The sequence below is a fragment of the Gossypium hirsutum genome, chromosome A12, assembly GCF_007990345.1.
Source record: "Gossypium hirsutum isolate 1008001.06 chromosome A12, Gossypium_hirsutum_v2.1, whole genome shotgun sequence".
NCBI classification, from domain to species: domain Eukaryota; kingdom Viridiplantae; phylum Streptophyta; class Magnoliopsida; order Malvales; family Malvaceae; genus Gossypium; species Gossypium hirsutum.
Window position 1 is genome coordinate 2,514,475 of NC_053435.1, and position 20,586 is coordinate 2,535,060.

At 30.8% G+C, this 20,586-nt stretch overlaps 2 protein-coding genes across 7 annotated transcripts; both read left to right on the forward strand.

Moving 5' to 3' along the window:
• Positions 1 to 4,489: 4,489 nt before the first annotated feature.
• Positions 4,490 to 8,251, forward strand: LOC107947400 (ribosomal RNA small subunit methyltransferase E). Of its 5 annotated transcripts, none has more exons than XR_005906011.1 (10): positions 4,490 to 4,936; positions 5,023 to 5,096; positions 5,256 to 5,398; positions 5,475 to 5,521; positions 5,635 to 5,743; positions 6,076 to 6,137; positions 6,407 to 6,521; positions 6,802 to 6,962; positions 7,049 to 7,124; positions 7,730 to 8,251. XR_005906011.1 is itself a non-coding variant. In XM_016882070.2 (9 exons), the coding sequence occupies exons 1-8, from the start codon at positions 4,766 to 4,768 to the stop codon at positions 6,942 to 6,944; spliced, it is 864 nt and encodes a 287-aa protein (XP_016737559.2). In that variant the 5' UTR covers positions 4,491 to 4,765; the 3' UTR covers positions 6,945 to 6,962; positions 7,049 to 7,286. The 5 variants fall into 5 exon arrangements, 3 of the variants coding, with proteins under 3 accessions (XP_016737559.2, XP_016737560.2, XP_016737557.2); XR_001697100.2 differs by having other exon boundaries at positions 4,495 to 4,936; positions 6,793 to 6,962; XM_016882070.2 differs by lacking the exon at positions 7,730 to 8,251 and having other exon boundaries at positions 4,491 to 4,936; positions 7,049 to 7,286.
• Positions 8,252 to 8,442: 191 nt separating this feature from the next.
• On the forward strand, positions 8,443 to 10,232 carry LOC121210817 (uncharacterized). Of its 2 annotated transcripts, none has more exons than XM_041082471.1 (3): positions 8,443 to 9,740; positions 9,837 to 9,883; positions 9,947 to 10,232. In XM_041082471.1, exons 1-3 carry the CDS (start codon positions 9,482 to 9,484, stop codon positions 10,004 to 10,006), a joined length of 366 nt encoding a protein of 121 aa, XP_040938405.1. In that variant the 5' UTR covers positions 8,443 to 9,481; the 3' UTR covers positions 10,007 to 10,232. The 2 variants fall into 2 exon arrangements, with proteins under 2 accessions (XP_040938405.1, XP_040938404.1); XM_041082470.1 differs by having other exon boundaries at positions 9,963 to 10,232.
• Positions 10,233 to 20,586: the final 10,354 nt, after the last annotated feature.

A 20,586-nucleotide genomic window follows, 5' to 3' on the forward strand; every position in this document is an offset into this window, starting at 1 on the left:
ATAATATGAAATCCAAGATAAATACGAAAAATAAATGAAAAAGAAGAAAGAGGGAAGAGAGAAGGGAGGGGGGAAGGGGAATCAGGCCAGGGGCCGGTCAACGGCCGACCGTCGGCCGCCGTCCGTCGCCGTCGCCTGCCACCGCACGCGATGGCCGAAAAATGTAATTTTTTTATATTTGTTTTGTATATATATTTTTATTATATTTTTTTATTATGATGTATATATATAGATTAATAGATTCGAAAAAACGAAAAAAATAAAAAATAAAAATAAAAAAAAGAGTAAAATAATAAAGAAGATAAAATCACCTTTAGGTATTTTTTGAAGATAAATTCTTTGTATTGATCAAAATTTCCCCCCTTGACATGATTTTTGAATGGCTTTTTATAGCCATCTTTTACATGATTTTCTATTATTATTTTTTCTATTTTGTAGGTGGTGGTGGTAGACAATGGATATAAAAAATGGGAGGAAAAATGGGGCAAGTGGGAAAGTGGCTAGGTGACTAGGGTTTCTTGGTTTTTTTTTGGGGGTTAGGTTTTTCCTTTTTTTTTGGTTAGATTTTTTTGGGGGGACTTAATGGGCTTTTGAATTGGGTTTAATATTTGGTTTTGTAATGGGTTTGGGTAGATGTAAATGGGTCATGGGTTAAGGGTTTTAATGGATTTAGAGGTTTGGTTGGGTTTTGATATAATCGGACCCGGGCAATTTGGGCTTCTACATAAATTATCCAATTCAGTATATAATCCTTTTTGTTTTTTTTTAAAGAAGTTATTATTAGAGATTAATAAAACACCATTAAAATAATATAAAATAAAAATTTTAAAAATATAATATATAATAAAGTTATATAAATGATTAATATTTGTAAAATATTATTTTTCACTCTAACTAGCATTATTTTAGTTTTTTTATTAATTTGGTAAATGATTTGTCACTAAATCAGATTATTAATGATAAGTATTGTTTATTGCGGATTTAAATATTAAAAATAAATAGAACACATAATAAACTTTTAATCGGGTTATAAAATTGAAAAAAATCATTACCAATGTAACAAAAGAAAATTCAATTAATTCTTTCATATTTTTTTCTTATGAAAAATTAAATGTTCATAATTTTTTCTTATATAATTATTGATTGAACAATTGGATTCTTCAAATTCATATTTTCTAACTCTAGATTTAATTTCCAATTACAATGACTAACTTCTAAGACTATTTCTATGTATCTTGAAGGAAATATCATACGGTTAACGACAAAAGTAAATCTAAAGTGGTCTTTTTAAAGGTTTTCTCAATTTCTTTGGCTCGAAAAATGGCTTGTCAGTTGAGAGAAGTTATTATTATTATTATTATTATTATTATTTTGAGTTTTACAAATTTATAGATGAGAAATGCCTTTGTTTTAAGAGCTAAAAGCTTTGGTTAGGAATTTTGAGGATCAAATTGATAGAACTTGCAAATGAGAAGGGTTAAATTTATTGAATTATTTAGAATTAGGATCAAATTGATAGAATATATAAGTATTGATGACTAAGTATATTATTATACTAGTTAGAAAAAGACTTCCTATTATCAATTTAACGACAAATGACTAAAATAGGAACGAATTGAAATGTTAGTACCTAAATCGAAAATTTTTAAAGTTGAGTAATCAAAATAGAAATACAGACATAATTGAATGACCATTTGTACAATTTACCCAAATTAAAATATAAAAAAGAAGTGGCTGACTTTTCAAATTTCTGATTAAATCTCCTTTGTAATTTCCATCCCCTTGTTTGTTTTATGTAACTTCTTTATCGTCTTGATTGCATTTTCCAGAACATTAATGTTCATTTAATAATTAATAAACAAAAGCTAATTCTTCAATATTATTTTATTTAGCTATAATTATGTATAGATTTAATTTGCTTCAATATATACATAAAATAATGAATTTACTTTTCACATAATTAGGTTCGTTCTTGTAGCACGTTTTTTCATTCTACTGATTTTTTTTTCTGTTTTCTTTATCTTTTGTTTTGTGACCTTCTATGGTTTGACTTAGGTGGTAGGGTTTGTGATTTTTAATTATGTGGTGAGTTCAATTCTCATAGATAACATTTTTTTCCCTTCAAAATTTTTTGACAAAATAAAATTATTTGTGGGAATTGATCCCATAACCACGTGGTTAAAAACTACACATCCTATTAATCAAACTAAAATAAACATTTTGTAATATGATAAATATAATAACTAATTGTATTGTAGTCTGGTGCCGCCAATGTGTTTGATGGCACTAATATTTTTTTTTTAAAAAATTCATGTGGTGCCGCCAACCAATCAGGTGGTATCGAAAAATACCATAACAAATGACCAATTTCGGTAATTAATTTGTAAGGTAACCCATTTTGATATTTAATTATTTTTTTAGATTATTAAGGTAAAAAAAACCTTAAATAACGTTATAAAATTCTTATCATATTTTTAATAGAGAAAATAATATATTTTAATTAAAATATACAATCAATCTGCGCATTGTACAAGTAAGAAAACTAGTATATATATTTATATAAATGTATTTGTGATATATTTTCATGTATATATAATATATAATTTATTTTTCAGCTCGTAATTAAAAATTAAACTATAAATATATGAGAAATATTTAAAAGTATCGATAAATTCAAAATAATACATAAAAAAAATTGATATTGATATGTATCAATACCAAAATAGAAACGATACCGCTATTAATACGTTAGTGAATATGTTGACATAATTTTTTCTTTCCTTGTATAGGTATGTTATCTATGTATAAATTCTCTTGTACTAATCATTGAGAAATATAAAGATAAATTAAATTCACTTTGGTTGTTCTTCACTTTCCTACTACTTTCATTTTTATATATAAAAAAAAAACTCGAATGTTACTATCTCATATTAAATTGCATCCAAAATAATAAAGTTATGGATATTGCTAGGATAATCCATGTCAAAGTTTAAGTTACAACTCTTAAAAAGAGACCAATTACAAAGAAAATGGGCTAATTTGTTATAACCACGGTTAACCCACTTGATTTCACTTTTTTACTACTCTTTTAAGGGAAGGTGAACCCTTTTTTAAATATTAAATAGGGTAAATTTCATACAATGTCATTAAATTATTAGTATATTTACGTTTTGGTTTTTTAACTTTGAAAAATTATAGAATAGTCATTGAATTATTCAGAAGTTTTTATTTAAATCACTGAGATGTTAAAATTGTTGCTATATGGCCATCTGTATTCACATTGCTTGCACCACTCGAAAGCTCTCATTTCGTTTTCTTCTACAATTTAGGTTTTTTTTATGAAATAACTTTGAATATCACGAATCTACCAATTAAAATTTAAACAACTTTCTTCTCGATCTGTGATACTGGCCGTCCGATCGACTTGGATCTAAGATATTTTCTTTTACTTGTGGATAGATACTGATTCACCATATGACATTCGAATCATCATTTGGAGCTCGCTAGCCGAACTTAAAAAAAAAACTTAATAGCCCATAAACTTAAATGGAAACTTTTGAATAATTCACTGACTTAAATGAAAACTTTCAAATAGTTTAATGACCATTTTGTAGCCTTTTGAAGTTAAGTGACCAAAACGTAAACTTACAAATAGTTTAGTGACCTTGTGTGTAGTTACTTTATAAAATATGTAATAGTTTAAGGCTAACTTCTATTTAAGGTCACTAAGCTATTAGTAAATTTACATTTTGGTCTCTCAACTTCAAAAAGTTACAAAATGGTTATTTAACTATTCAATAGTTTTCATTTAATTCATTGAGCTATTAAAATCGTTGTTATATGGCCTTCGCTGTTTGCACTGCTTGTAATAATCAAAAGCTCTTCTTCCCCTTTTTTTCTACAATTTTTTTTCATGAAACAGTTTTGAATTTCACAAATTTGCAAACTAAAATCCAAACAACTTTCTTTTCCGATCTCTAATACTGATTATCCTATCAACTTGGATTTGAAATATGTTCTTCTACTTGTAGATGTATATTGATCCACTGTACTGATTGTCGAATCTTCACATGAAGCTCACTAGCTAGATTTTTTTTTTAAAAAATAATAGCTCAATGATTTAAATAAAGAATAGTTTAGTGGTCATTTTTATAACTTTTTAAAATTGGATGAACGAAATGTAAATTTACTAATAATTTAGTGACAATAAGTGTAGTTTATTAATAGTTTAACTAACCACTTTCTTTAGCATTTTTCGAAAAATCTATGGTACGCTCCGGAAAAAAAAAGTGTATACCAAAGTTCTAACACTTCGGTTAGAAATTTTGGTATTTTTTTTGTACAAGGAATATGATAATTTTTAGCCATTAGTACAAATATTTAATATATGTGATGCGATCATTGTTCATTTTATTTTTTAAAAGGTTTGGTATCCTTCGAAAATATATCACATTTTTATGAAAAATAAAGCATGGAAAAGTGAAAGGAAGAGTAGTGTATCACTGTTACTCTACTTCTACGTAACTTGGCTCTGGCATTTTCGTGAGCATTTACTGTGCAACGCCTAAACCCTCCCATGCAAAGGAAAACGGCACCGTATTGCTATTGTTTAGTTTTACTGCTACATCTGAAAACCCAAAAGCCAAAACCCAGAAAAAGTGAATTGCCTCTCCCTGCTCCTTTTTTCGAGGAAAAAAAGAGAAAGAAATCGAGTTTCCGAGAAACCAAACGGAGCCTGAAGGGTTTTCTTTTTTGTTGCTAGGAAATGCAAAGCTTAGGACCTTTACGACCTCGAAGCACAGTGCTGGTGAAGCGTCCTTGGCTTACTAAACCATTTAACTGGAGAGCACTCTCGTCTATTCCTCCTCCTGATTACTCCAACCAGTCTCGCGGTGGCCTGCCTCGCTTCTTCTCTGAAACTCTTCCTTCTTCCAAGGCAAAATCTTCTCTTTATTCAGGTATTCATCTCTTAACCACCACTCGAAATCTTTTTTCCAATTGTTTGCAAATTTATAAATGCAGGGCGGTGTTATTCGCGTTCAAGGAGATGAATTTTGGCATATGACTAAAGTTTTAAGATTGAAAACTGACGACAGGTGCTGCTTGTCATCATTCCATGAAACAATTTCATTTTTCATCCAAATTTGTAACTGTGTTTTTTTTTTTCATTTTATGTACTAAGCTTATAGAAACTCTGGGTTTTGGTGGAGTTCTTTTAATATGTATTTGTTGAATTCTGGCGTATAACTATACAGGGTAGAGCTCTTCAATGGGAAAGGCGATCTAGTAGAAGGGTTCATACAAAACATTGACCGTTCCTCTATTGATTTTGTGGCTTTGGAAGATCCAAAGCTTGTTCTTCCACAGACCCCACAGTGGCATATATTTGCTGCTTTTGGTAAGTTATCGAGTTACAATAACAAAAATGGAAGTTACAAAAAAGTGGTTCATTTGCTAAATCATTTCCTGTTTAGGTTCACTGAAGGGTGGTCGAGCTGATTGGCTTGTTGAGAAGTGTACTGTATGTCTCATGGAAATACAAACATTTCTACATACATGTATATTTCTTTTTATGTTGGTTGTGTAATTGTGTTACTTTTTGTCACTAATAATATTTTGTTCTCTACATTCTAGGAACTGGGAGCTAGTAGTGTAACACCTTTGCTCACTCAACGTTCTTCTACCATCTCTGACAATCGGGTGGAGAGATTGCAGCGTGTCATTTTAGCAGCAGCTAAACAATGTATGTTTGATTTTACTTGTAATTACTACATGTTTTCTGTTAACTTTACATTTTATTTTCATGTTTGAAGTTAATATTTGCTTCAGTGGAAGTCTAGTTGGGATATATTGCGGTGTTGTGTCTTTTTCTCGTCTTTCATTGCATTTTAGTTTCTTTCTTTTTATCTGTTGTTAGTTATTACTTTAGGTGTTCAATACTCTTGTGAATGTTGATGTTTTCTGCCTTGTATGTATTGTGATTTCTTCTTCTTGTAGGCCAACGGTTGCATGAAATACTCTTGTGAATGTTGATGTTTTCTACCTTGTATGTATTGTGATTTCTTCTTCTTGTAGGCCAACGGTTGCATGAAATGAAACTGAATCATCCCATGAAGATTGATAATCTTATACCTCTTGTGAGTTCTTCCTTTGTTATACTTAAAGCTTTAGTTACTTCATTTGAAAGGTTTTATTTTTCTGATGCTGGTTTGCAGATTTTCACCATATAGCTTTTTTAGCAAGCACCACAAGTTTACGAGTGATTACTGATTCTAGTTCCTTAAAGATAGCTGTTTTTATATATATGCTTCGCATTGTTGTATTCGGGGTTGGTGTAATTTCTTTTTTTACATCCTCCTATATCTTACCCTTAAAATGCATTTTCTCCACTCCTTTTGCTTTATAGGTTGCCAAGTCGAAGCAGTCTTTTATAGCCATAGCAGAAGGTACTCCTCTAGTTAGTGCATTGACTGCAACAACAAAGGAACCTAGTGGGCTGATAATAGTCGGACCAGAAGGGGGTTAGTAATTTAGTATGCACATTATATTAGTCCAATACTTTTGCTGCATTTGCAGGTGTGAATGTCATCTATGGGAGGAAGCTGGCATTCAAATTGATTCTCTGTATAAATATGATAAATAGAAAATAAAGTTGTACTTTCTTATATCCTACTAATTTAAGTTTAGATTGGTTGAGATGACATTGGCATCAATAATTGAGGGCTTCTACTTTCTGCTTTATTTTCGGAAGTGTAAAGACAATTAGTATGACTTGTGGTTCTGATGCTTCAGACTTTACAGAGAAAGAGGTGGATTTGATTACAGAAGCAGGAGCTACAGCTGTTGGTCTTGGCCCTCATCGTTTGCGTGTTGAAACTGCAACTATAGCTATTTTGGCAACCCTTACTCTATGGTCTGGCTCTCAGCAAATCAGCAACTCTTAAGCACTTATGCAGATAGAGGTAGTTCTTATTTTTTTGTCTCTTGCATTGGTGCTGCAACATCTATATCATCTCAGTAACCTTAGTGTCTTCTTAATATGATGAAGATACTGCTGACAGTGGCCGGTAGAGGGAACAAGGAAGAGTACTTGCTTCTTTTTAGCAGAGATGTCAAGTACATTGGTAATTGTCATTTGCCTTCCATTCCTAATCAAGCATATTTATAAATTTGTACAAGGGTTAATGTTTTTTTTTTCACTCTCAGAAAGGGAATGACTGCAGTTCATTTCATTTAAACTTGACCATGCTCTCTGTGATAATTTATTAGTTTTACACCTTTTTTCACACTTTTTTCTTTTTGTGTATATGTGTATGAATATAGAGAAGCCAATTCCATTTAAGAAATGGATTGATTTAATCCAAAATACTCAATCTAATCAGTCTTTCACACACACACACACACACACACACACACACACGCACACATGTATTAATTGTCCTTCTCTAGAGATACACTATCAGATTCCTTCTACGTGGATACATCAGATCTGCCATAGCAGAAATTTCATCTTCCTCAAAGGAACAAGGTTTGTCCTCATCAATTCTCCCAATCTTTCCAATCCCGACACTATAGCTTCTCCTTCCCATGATAGCTTCTGTTCCCATGGTTCTTCCATTCACCCTTGAGTGTTGTTTTTGTTGCATCTTCTGCTCTACTTTACCATCTATGCCATGCTTAGCTGTCACCCGTAGAAATTGTCTAAACTCTTCACCGTTGTTTGCCACAGAAGAACCGACACTAAAGCTCTTAGGCAAGCGTGGAGCTTCAGGAGGAGTATGACAAACTATCCCTTCACCGTAACCAAGCCTGCCTGAACAATCAACCATATTCTTAATGTACATGTCTCTTGCCTTGCATAAAATTCTGATGGGTAGACGTACTGTTTTCATCAACTTGCCTCGCTTGTTTGTTTTGCAACCTTTGCTTCTCATTTTTTTTTAACCTGCCGTTCCTGTATTAGTTTTCAACCGTGTCGCCAATGATAAAGTCAATCGTAAAACAAAGATAGTATCGGCAATGAACAAATTGCTTGTACTGTTGAGGCAATTAAACGAGGAGGAAATGAAGAGGGTTTATATAAAGGTGGTGTTGGGAATTTGATTACCATATGGACATTTCTTGGAAGTAACTTCGACTCAAAGGTCGTTTAATTGAAACGGTAATTAGCGTGTTGTAAACTACTTGAAATCATCAAACTTCAGCTACTACTGCAATAAAGAAAGATATTAATGGAGACCAAGTAATAATAGAACAGGAAACAAAGATTTTTTTTTTGGAAAGAATTAGACAAACAAAGAGTTTACTAATAATGATCAAAACATAATTTAATGACCTTTTAAGTTGAATTTTTTTGAATAATTCAGTAATTATTTTATAAATTTTTTAAAATTAGAATGATAAAGTAAAAACCAGTGTTTAGCAAATATTTTTCTCTTAGAGAAAAAGATTGATGTTTGAAATTGACTTCTTCATGGTGAGAATAAGTAAAGTGAGGCTCCAAAGCATTTTAAAGTCAGAGGGGCATATTACTTTTCATCCTTTTGACAAAAAAACTGTGTTTATGTATTTATCATATTTATATTAATGAGTTTAGGGTGGATAGTTATACATATTTCAAATAATCAGTACAACAATAGAAATTTTCAAAAAAATATAATTGATATTGACAATATTTAATAAAATAAATAATCTATAAATTTATAAATCATTTCATATCAAAATAATTCTATTTTTATTTCCAAATACAAAAATGTTATATCATTTCAAAGATTAAATTATTACATATTCAAATAAGTAACCGATTAAAATTTTATGTAAATTAATGATATATAATAATGTTATATGCAAATATAATAATTAATTGGTTTTTATGATATCTAAGATTTATTCTTAATTATAAATAATAATGTGTAAAAATTGCTTAATTGTAAAAATGTATAATTTCATGATAAATAAGAAAAATAAACAATTTCCATAAAAAAAGATTAAATTAATCTGTAAAAATTACATAAGACTTTTTTTAGACTTAATTAAATAGGAGATACTTAAATTATACCTTTTGTTTGAGTACAGTACTTCAAATTTTCTTTTGGTTAGACTAGGCACTTAAAATTTATTCCATAGCCGGAGTTGTCCCTGCTGTTACATCGGTAAAACAAAAAAAAAAACCGTACGAACAACCATCTTCTTTTATAAAATGGTGCCAGTTCTTCGTCAAATTGCAACTGATTTTGAAGCGAATTAACATTTTAGCAAAGATGAAGGGTACATTGATCCAAATTTACGTGTCTTTGTTCCATCATTTCTTTTTGTCCTTTAGTGTCTTAACAAGGAGAAAGATGTAAATATGAACCGACTGGCGTAGAGCCAAATAACACAGGGAAACCTCATCCTTTTATCTCAATATCCTGAAAACAGAACGAGTGGCTGCCTTCTTCCTTGAGAGAAAAGAAAGAAGACAATGGTGTAAGGGTGTGCAATGGGTTCAATAGCACAAAGTGTTTTAATGGCATTGACTGTAACAGTCAACCAGTTTGCTTCTTCAAACGTGCATGCAGTTCATAGGAAACAAGGCAAATCGCCATCCCCCACTTCTAAACCAAAACCAACCAATACAAAAACAATTACAGCCGCCGCAGCAAACGCTGGTGACACCGGAATTGCAAGGAGAGGTCTCATTTTATCCGCCGTGGCTTCCGCTCCTCAACTCAATGATTCCAGAACCGAGCTTCTCAAAAGTACCGTACCCACTTTTCTTTTGTTCCTTTGGTTTTTTTTCTTTTTTTGTTTGGTAATGTTAAAAAAGACTGAACGAAACAGTAAAAATTTGACAGAGTACTTGAAGAAAACAGAGGAAAACAAAGCCAAGAATGACAAAGAGGTATGCTTCTGAATTGGGATAATTTAAGTAAATGGCCCATTTTCTCCATGATTTGCTTCTTAGTTTTTTTGGTTAGCAGAGAATGGAGAATTATTACAGGCGAAACTACAAGGATTACTTTGAATTCGTTGAAGGGACATTGAAAGGGAAGGACGAGCAGCAGCTAAGTGAAGCAGAAAAGGGTATTCTCGATTGGCTTAAAGCCAACAAATAAGAGATTCAGTCCATCAATCTTTGGACACGTACAGGTTCCAGTTGTTAGATATTTGTAACTCTGAAGTATAATCATGCTGTTTTTGCTGCAAATTGTAGTTTTTGACATTCAATAGATTTCTATTTGGTTATTTAATTTAATTTTGAAATAAATGTAAGAAAAAATACATCACACTCAATTGGTAGGACTCAATTTATAAAAAAAAAAAGAAAAAGCCATATATTAGTAATTAAATTATTTGAAAGGTATTTTTTAAGTTAAGTGGCTATTAGATGTCTCAACTGCCCGTAAGTTTATAATTTGATTATTCTAATTATTCGTAAGTTTACATTTTGGCCACTCAATTTTTGTACCATTACTCCCTAATCTGATAATCTAAATAATATTAACAACTCAAGCCCCAAACTTTAGCAAAGTCACTATTAACCCCATGCCTCATCTCTAACTTGACCAACTCGTCAACCTTTACTTTTTAACCCACTTACTATTTCCCCTTCGGTCAAAGAGGCTCAAAGTATCGGATTCAGTCAAGAGTTAGCCGGAGAGATCCAAGCAATGGAGGCTTAATCGAAATAAGTTTTAAAATCTCATTGAGAAGAGGAACATGTCAAAGTCAAGTGACCATTTGATTAGGGCTTCAAGTTTAAATCAACGAAGTTTTAGGCTTCAACGAAAGTTAAACCATAAAGCTAAAAGAGGGAAAGACCTCTGGTTTGGTCTGTTTCCTTTCTAGAGGAAAAGGTTAGGAGATGGCGAGATTATTGGAATACAACTGTGAAGAAGGTCCCCTAAAATCCTAAAACAATCGAATAGTTCAGTGACTAACTTTTAAATTTTTTTTTTAAAATTGAGAGGCCAAAGTATAAACTTATTAATTAAGTGACATGTGTAGTTTACCCTATGATGAATAACGAGTTAATAACTATCGGACATCCGTTAGCAACTTAATGACCTAGTGACTTAAATGATAACTTTCAAATAGTTCAATGATCAATTTATAACTTTTTAAAATTGAGTACCAAAATATAAACTTATTAATTGTTGATTGACCTTGGTGTAATTTATCCAAATATAATAGAGAAAAATTAAAGACTTTTAGGATGATATACACTTTTCTTAACGCATTTATGATTTAGTTTTAGAATATATTAGAAGGCCTAAGTACTAAAAAAGCTCCTGTAAAATAATTTAAAAAATCAATTGAGCCCTTCGTTAAAAAGTGCAATCAATCGAACCCTTAATCGAAAGTAACAATCAGTTGAGCCGTTGGAATATGGCTTAATTGATTTTTAGAGATTGTATAAAAATTTTAAATAAATTATAAACAAGGTAAAATATGTTAAAAATTTATAAAAGAAGCAACAATTTTTAAAATATTTAATCATTTTAATAAATTGTATAAATTTTTATATTTTCCTATTTTTATAATATTTTTATAATTTTTTAATAAAATTTTAAAAAATTAATAAAAATTATTATTCATTTATGTTTTCCCTCACAAATTGCAATACATCATATCTCAATCTGTCTTTATAAACTTTCCTCGCACCACTTTTTTTCAACCAAAATCATTATTTATCACTTACCTTAAGTTACCAAACACAAAATTCATTATCTTTCAAGTCTCTTACACGGCACCTCATAAAAATCTAATCACCACCACAGTTATAAACTCCCATTAAAGCGAAATCCAAATCTTCTAAACAACAAAAATATAGATCAAATTTGCTGGTTCATTATTAATGTAATTCTTGAAAATATGGATCCAAATTTTTTCCATTTATGAAATTAATTTTTTAATCATAAAAAATGGTATTGAAAAAAAAGAAAAGAACAGATAAAGCACCTACCTTAGTTTTTGAAAATGTTGGGTAGGAAAATGTAATCTTATAGAGAAGTAAACGAGAATACGCATAAGCCACGACTATTTTAAGTACTAAAATTATATTGATTAATGTAATAAAATAAAAGGATATTTTTGAAATTACAGAATAACTAAAATGTTGACAATCCAAACACTAAAACAAGGGAAAGGAAAGGAAAGTAACATCTTTTTCCTTGTTTCGATAGTTTCTTTTGTTTAAGCAAGAGAAAGTAAAGGAAGTTGAATTTCCTTGCTTCCCCTTGAATTACTCAGTTTTTGATTTTACCCAATTTGGGGAAAGAAAAGTGATGTTACTTTTTAAGATATAAAATACATTTTTATCTTATTACTTTCCACACAAATTATTTTATAAAAAAATTTTAAAAAATTATTATAAACAATCATTTCGATGTCTAGACACGAGTTTGAACAAGACAATAAACAACGACAAACAACAAATAGAGTAAAGGAGGAGATAGCACACAAAGTTTGTTCAATCCAACTTTTCGAAACTTCACTCAATGAATAGTTTATTTAATAATTAATCCAACTACTTATTGACGAAAACCCAATCTACTCTCGTATAAAAAATAATTGCAGCCCCAATAAATAATTCTAACCCAAATAATCTCGATCATAACTGTTTAATACTCTCCAATAAAGCCTATGAAAAGAGTGCAAAAATACAAGTAAAAACCAACAGCAAAAATACAAGTAAATCCTTATTTGTTATAAAAAAATAATTTCAAAGATAAGACTAAACCTTATTAGTAGATAAAGTAGCAAGTAAAAAAGCTAGCTTCATCCTTATTAGTAACTATAGCTAATTAAGTAGAGTGTTAATTCTTTGTATTAATTAGTTTCTGGTGTTGGTTAACTGTTAAGGTAGTTATTTGTTAGTTAGTAGTTGTTAATGTTAGTTAGCAGTTTGTTAAAGTCAGCTAGAGGTTGTTGAAAAAGGTTAGCTAGGTTTGTTGTTAGTGATAATCATGCTCTAACACTCTAAGCTTTTTATAACAATATGTGTCTTGTCCCTAATGGAGATATATTAGAGTTTATGAAATAACCAAACATATTATTATTATTTTTAGGCTTAATGATAAATTTGATCACTAATATTTACATGTTTTGTCAAAATGATCATAAATGTATTTTTGAGCCTTTTTTTGTCATCAATTTTTTTTTATTTTTTTCAAACTGCTTTTTCTAACAGATTTGATTAAAGTAATGTTAAAAAATTTAACGGGGACGATGTGGAATATTTTTAATGAGATGTAATTTATTACTTAGGTAGCTGAATAAGACAATTACATATGAAAAATAATAAAATAAATAAATCATATATGAAATTAAAAAAATAACAAAATGTATGCATTCATTTTGAAACTTTTTTTTTAGATAATTTATTTTCTTTAAATTAAGAGTTATTTTTTAAAATTTCATATATGATTTATTTATTTTATTATTGTCGAAACCATTTTTTGAAGGATGGGTCGACTTTGGTTTTGAAAGTGAAAATTAAAACGGGAGTCGCCACCGATCTTTATTAGGTGAGATCGGATCACCTTGCTTTAATAAAACGTTTTAGTTTATTAAAACGGTGTTTTGGTCTACGAAATTTGATAAAACGAGTTCGGGAGTCGGTTACGTACAAGGAAGGGTTAGCACCCTCGTAACGCCCAAAATTGGTACCTAATTGATTAATTAGTGTCTCAAAGTCGAAAATTGAAAAGTTTTAAAATAAATTTTGAAATACGATCCCTTTTTATGAATGTTGAGTTTAAAAGTGCTTGAATTGGATCAAAACGATTGCTAAAGATTTCCTTGTCTCGAGACATTAGAGAATCACATCCCGTAAGTTAGGATGCGATACCTTGAACTTCCGAGCGCAAGTTTATCTTTAATTTTAATTGAAATTTCATGTGTTTTTAAAACTCGAAAGGATATTTGGCTATTTAGAATCAACGAGAGAATCGAAACCCCGTAAGTTAGGGTACAATTCTTCGGTGTTCCAAGACGCGAAACATTTCCTTATTTTCAAAATTTCTTTTGTTTTAAATTTGGACCTAAAAGTTTTAATGAAATATTTAAGAGGTATACGTTTAGAAACAAATCATGATGAATAATCCAAATAATGAAACGAATATACACCATAAAAGTCATAATATCGAAATGTTTGGACGCTGTTGGGATGACAAGACTTTACAAATCAATATATGTTTTAAACATATGGGCCACTCGATGAATGGGTGAACCGGGTAAGCGTACACGGTATTGAGCATACACATTTCGAAGTAGAAATAATATATAAATAACATAAATAATGAAAAGACAAATAAAATAATATGGTAAACAAATAAATAACAATAACAGGTAAAGTGTTGGACTTAAAACATAAAACGTATAAGGGTATAATAAACGAACAAATAAGACAAAATATAATGACGTGCAATCATCTAAAATCCAAACATAATTTAACCGATTTTGCAATGGAATTTGGAACAAAAGGAATATACATGTATATATATAATTCAAAGTGGTGATAAATGTAAAGAATTTTAAAGTAAATAACATACACAATAATTTAAACCAAGTACTTCATATAGAACTCTAAAATAGAATATACGCAAAGATTTAAAGTAAATCATATATATAAAAAAATTAAAAATAAATAATATGTAAAAATAATCTTCCAAAATACATAACGTATAAGAAGTATGCGAAAACAATTTAATATAAGTAATATATGAAGTCTTAAGGTAAATAATGATAAAAGGTTTGTAATAAATAATAACAGAATTTAAAATTGTTTACATATAAAATAGTATAACAAAAGAACATGTAAAAACTTAAAATATGCAAAATGATTTATCATACATAATGTATAAGATATTTAGAATAAATGGGGTGAAAAGAAAATTTTGAGACAAAACAATGTATGAAAACCAAAAAAAAAAAAGAAAGTATGTATATATATAATAATTTAGAGTACAAAGATACATATAAAAATTTGAAATGAATATTACGTATGATGATTTAGAAGAAATAACATATATGCAAAATTTTTAAAATTGATAATGATTTAGAATATATGATATATTCAAAATAATGCCAATAATAATAGTAATAATAATGTAGATAAGAAACAAAAAAATAATATAATATAATATGGCAAATTTAATATAAAATTGATTGATTTGATGACATAGTGGTGATACTAATGATAACACAACAATAATGACATAGAAAACAATGATATCAATAAAATAATAAGGACAAAAATAACTCCAATATTAACAATAACGACAATAATAGAATAACAACAATAACAAATAAAGAATAATAATGATTATAACTATAATGTAAAAACAATGATATAAATAGTAACAACAATGATGATAAAATATAAGAAATAATAGAATAATGACAATAATAATAAGTAGTAATAATAGAATTAATAATAAAAATAAATTTGATTAATTAATAACAAAATGGTTGAATAATTAAAAAAGGACTATATTGAATTTTGGAACACAAATTTGGGGCGAATTCGAAATAAAAAAGGAGGACCACATTGGAACGCACCAAGAAAGTAGAGGGATCCCATGCACAAATAGACCATCCGGTCAAAATGCGCGGATCCTCCGTGGGCGCAGGTCGGGTCGCATTCGGGTCAGATGAAACGGTGCCGTTTCGGCACTTAGACCACCCACCCAAAACGCTGTCGTTTTGTGAGTGTATATAAGGCCCAATTTTTGTTACAAAAATCATTTTAGCCTTCAAAAAAAAAAAACCTGAAACAATCCCTTAAACTCTCTCTCCCTCCTCCATTTTCTCATTTCGGCTAGGGCTTCAACACCTATCATCGCCGCCATCATCGTGGCTTTTTGAGGCCACCGTAGTTCCCACCGTAGACAGTGGTTAAGGGCATGCGAAAAGGGGCTTTCCACCTCTGTTCAAGGCGCCCGAGAGTTTATGAGGATAGACCCCTTTTTATTTCCCTTTTGAATCGGTCTCAATCAAGGAGCAGAGGCTCCGGCGACGCGATTCCAAGCTTCGGTAAGTCCCCTCCCTTCTCTTTATTTCTGTTTATTTTCAGATGTCTAATGAAATAAAAATCAAAAGAAAACAGAATATATGAATTTTAGAACTTAAAACGAAAATGGAAACGAAATCAACCTTTTGGTTTTCTTGTTATTATGTTTGCTTAATGTCTCCCCCTTTTACAATCGATTTCCTTTTTGAATTCGAAAAAACCCCCCTTACAAATGATAGATTTTGGCTTTTTAAAGCCGATCTACCAAACATTCATTCCATATTTTTTGTTTTTGTTCCTTTGTTTATTTTTTCTTCCATCATTCGCATGCTTTCTCTTGTTGTTGTTTTTGTCTCTGTTGCAGGTGCCATGCGACGCGTGGAAGAGGCGACGGTCAGGGCGTGGTGGCCGAGGTGGCATGCATGGGAGGAGCGGCGGCTGCAATGCTTTGGTGGCTAGGGTTCTTTTTTAGCAGAAAATATTTTGTGGGCTAGGGTTTCTAAGCTTTTAGGTTTATTGGGCTTCTTTTAGGTTTTAAAATTTTTTAGGCTGGTGTGGGTTTTGCAAATAGACATTTATTTTATTTATTTTATTTGGGTTTTGTTACTTTAATGGGTTTGGGTAATTTGTCTTGGGTTGTTTAACATTGTAAATGGACTTAAAAGTTGGTTATGTGGATTTTATTTTTTGGCTTATTTGCTTGGGCCAAAATTGGCCATTACAATTATTTTTCACATGTAATTATTTTATTAGATTCCACATAAGAAATTTCATATCATCCCGTTAATTTTTTTAATAGTACTTTCATCAAATCTATTAAAAAAAGTAATTAAAAATAAAAAATAAAATTTGATGGCCAAAAAAGATTTTAAAATACAATTAGAGCATTTTGACAAAACATGCAAACGTTAGTAGCCAAGTTTATCATTAAACTTTTTTATTTAATCAAAATCATGTTTTTAAAGCTTGTAATAGTGGGCTTTTAGCTTTGTAACCTAAAAATGAAACTTTTAAATCAAGCTCAACTCCTTGGGCCAAGAAAAAAGGGAAAAGAAAAGGCAAAAACAAAAAAACGTTTTCCGCTGCCTAAAATTTCATATATTAGCCATACTAATTTTGCATACTATTGTTCCACAGTTAATGAAAAATGCATCAAGTTTATTGCTTTTACATGGTATCGTAGGTCAGGTTCTAAACCCTACCCCCCCGCCCACCCCCCACCCCCCCCCCAAAAAAAAAAGAAAAAAATCCCAAGCCGTCGACTGCTTTTTTCCTTTTATCTTCATCGCAGCTTATTTGTCATGTTTGAGACGCAATCTACCTTGACTCCTACTCTTGTTAGTGTTGTGACGCCTGATTGAGGGTCACCTACATCCTTTTCTCTCCATATTTCTCACTAGATACAATTGAAGCTCACTTCTACAAGCATTCTACTTTGGAAGATGCAACTTATGCTAATGGTTTGAAAGAAATTCCATCCAAATTCACAGCATATGGTTAGATTAATCTGACTTATACATTATGGGTTTATTACATTTAGATGGTTCTTGGACCTTAATGGACCGTTGCTTTCGTTTTAAAGTTGATCATTTCTTGGATAGTTGGCATAGATAATTATATATATGTATGTATATATATGCACTCACTCCATCTTTATAATTATTTGTGACAATTAGATTGATCTCTAGCCGTCTTTTCTTTCTCAATCATAACAAAATTTTACTGAAACTTGATAAATATAAAACTAATCAAAATGTCAATAAAAATATTTCAATAAATACATTTGACAAATCATAAAACACATCGATTTATAGGACATTCTACTAAATAAAAAAAAACTCCTAGAAGCAACCTATCACACCTCAATACAAACAACCTAGAAAATCTTGAAAGCAACGAAATATTGTAGCAAGAATACGTCATAAAAGCAACCAAGCTCAATAAGAGAGTAAAAGCAAAATAACAATGGAAATTAAGAATCGAACGCATTCCTTAACATCACAAAATATGCAACTATGAATTTCCTTAAAAAACTCTAAACACGGACACATAAGTCAAGTGCTACTATTTAACATACATAAAAAAATTGGACACGAAGAATACCAAAAAAAAAAACAAATATCAAAGAATTCCCTTGAGACGTAAGCTTACAAATGTCTCACAAAAGTAAGATTAATCTCGAATTTCCTCCTTGAGCAGCTTCCCACACCATCACCTACTCACCTCAAATCTTTGTAGTCTTGTTGCTCAATTCAATATTCGTACGTGCTCTAACTACAGTAAGATTTAATTGTTTAACCACAGCCCAAGATTTTTCATCCTTCTTAAATGATATTTGTGTTAGAAGATGCAATGGTGTCAAGGGTCAACCTTGTTATTTCTTGGATTGAAAACATCCCCTGTTGATCTATAGATTGTTATGCAGGGATGTTTCGAAATTAGGATCTTCACCGATATGAATTAAGTTGGTTCATGATGTTTAAGCTAATCCTGGAAATTTGGATGCTTATAATTTTGGCAAGACTCTGTAATAAGAAAGCAATATATCAGAGTGATGCTTGTATTTTCTTCTGTACTGTCCCATTATATTTATATCTTCAATTCAAGAAAGTAAAGGGTTTATTAAAGTTTAAGTTCTTGTACGCATGATAAGATCATCTTACAGGAGAAGAATAATGAAAGTATAAATATTTGTAGTATACGAGTATAAGTGATAAGTATGTATACGGTAGACTAAGTTGGGAATTTTAAGGCATTGTGTTTTTATATATCCCAAAGTCGGTAGCCAAAGGTGGTGACAGGTTAAGTAAATGGAATTGGAATTTCTATGTACGGACACTTGTCAAATGTGGCAGGTTTCTCTTGGCATTAAATGTACACAAAATTTAAAATTTTGATTTACTACAGGAAATCATGTGCAGCCAAAACTCAGATTTAATGCCTGAACCAGATTTACAAGCTGGAAGGGATTAAAAACAAAAAAGAAATGTGTATTTCTAGAGATAGAGATGGTGGATTCAGAGATGATCATTTAAGGTGATGCTCACAGATATGTAAACACATGCATGGCGATAAGAGACAAGCAGACGGCTGCCATGGAAAACAGAAACAAGGCTTGCTAGAGCTGCAGTGTGAGACATGAACAGAAATTAGATAAGTTTCATGCAAACACCACACACAGTGACTGGCAATGGCATTCCCCTTTGTTTCTTTACACAGGAATTGAAGCTTTTGGCTTTGGTGGTGGTTGGTACAACATTTTATGTTTTCCCCCATACTTCCTTACATCCCTTATCCAATATGATGACATGCAATTAGTCTAGCATTTTCTATAATCATCTCACATCGATTAATCAAAAATTAGATTAAAAAAAATATGTGAAATTGATTCATCTTTAAGGCTATCATCACGGAACATAGTTGGACAATCCTTATATATAATATGAATTTTACCAAGGCTAAAAACTCTAAAAGCTGTATGTTAAAATATAATGAAAAATAGAGCATGTGAGTATAGATATTTTACAAGTTTTCTTGACATCATAAATTCCCAAAGTTGTATCTTTTCAACAAATTTCAACCAAACCCAAATTATATAATCTCAGTAGGAATTGAGGGGAGAAATAATGAGATGAATAAAGAAATCAAAGCAAGAGACATATAATTGTGTATGACATCAAGTTCGATGACAGCTGCAAAGCAGACAAGGTTTGAGAGGGAACAAAGCGGCATTAATATATCATATAAAAAAATATATATATAAATAAGAGCATTCTAAAAGAGATGAAAGAGAGCAAAATTATTAAATATAATGGAGGCATGTTCCTTTGGGGTCAGCAAGATCACAGGCACTATCTTCCGAGCTTTAAAAAAAAAGGGTTATGGAGATGCATACGAAGTATTCCGATATTAGCTTAATTTGTCCATTTCCTTAGCCTTGATATGAATGCCCATGACCCTCTTATGTGCATAGCCATATTTAAGCCTGAAGTTCTGAGTTTTGATAAGAAATGGAACCATTGGAGTGTATGGGAGCCTTATCTACACACTTGAGAGATATGGGGTCTTGTCTTTATTGATGACCAAGCCCTTTCCATTATTTCAAGCTAACTCAAACACAGATAAAAATTAGGTTAGAATTTCATATTCAATATGACCCTTCCACCATCATTAATTGGTTTTAAAGTCGCATGCTTCTGCTAATTATTATTATGATTTTAGGTTCAAATTTGATGTTGGGGGAAAGTCCCACCTACTCAAATCTGAGTGTCCCCTCTTTGTATGATCATATTCTATTTGAGTGGCTATCAATTAAAGCTGAGTGTGTGAAACATCCATTTGTCCTATTTTGGTATTGAAAAAAAAATAGTTTAGGGAGTAAACAATACCATTTTTTTAAAAGAAAAATGTTAAATACTAGCTCACTTACACAAAAGTGTGTCCTTGGCATTCAAGTAAATAGATAGTGTCGGTTTTTAGGTTCAAATCTCTACCAAACAAGAAGACTTAAAAGACTAAACTAACATCTATAAATGATCTACCTAGGCCTGCACATGCATGCTGCATGCAACAGCTTACTATGGAGGGGA

Excerpts from the sequence above, each read along its gene's own strand:
- LOC107947400 (XM_016882068.2), top strand. The coding sequence starts at position 4,766 with ATGCAAAGCTTAGGACCTTTACGACCTCGAAGCACAGTGCTGGTGAAG. Across the intron at positions 5,522-5,634 it reads GGCTTGTTGAGAAGTGTACT|GAACTGGGAGCTAGTAGTGT; the intron begins GTATGTCTCATG and ends TCTACATTCTAG. Across the intron at positions 6,522-6,792 it reads AATAGTCGGACCAGAAGGGG|ACTTTACAGAGAAAGAGGTG; the intron begins GTTAGTAATTTA and ends CTGATGCTTCAG.
- LOC121210817 (XM_041082470.1), top strand. The coding sequence starts at position 9,482 with ATGGGTTCAATAGCACAAAGTGTTTTAATGGCATTGACTGTAACAGTC. Across the intron at positions 9,741-9,836 it reads CAGAACCGAGCTTCTCAAAA|AGTACTTGAAGAAAACAGAG; the intron begins GTACCGTACCCA and ends AAAATTTGACAG. Across the intron at positions 9,884-9,962 it reads AAGCCAAGAATGACAAAGAG|AGAATGGAGAATTATTACAG; the intron begins GTATGCTTCTGA and ends TTTGGTTAGCAG.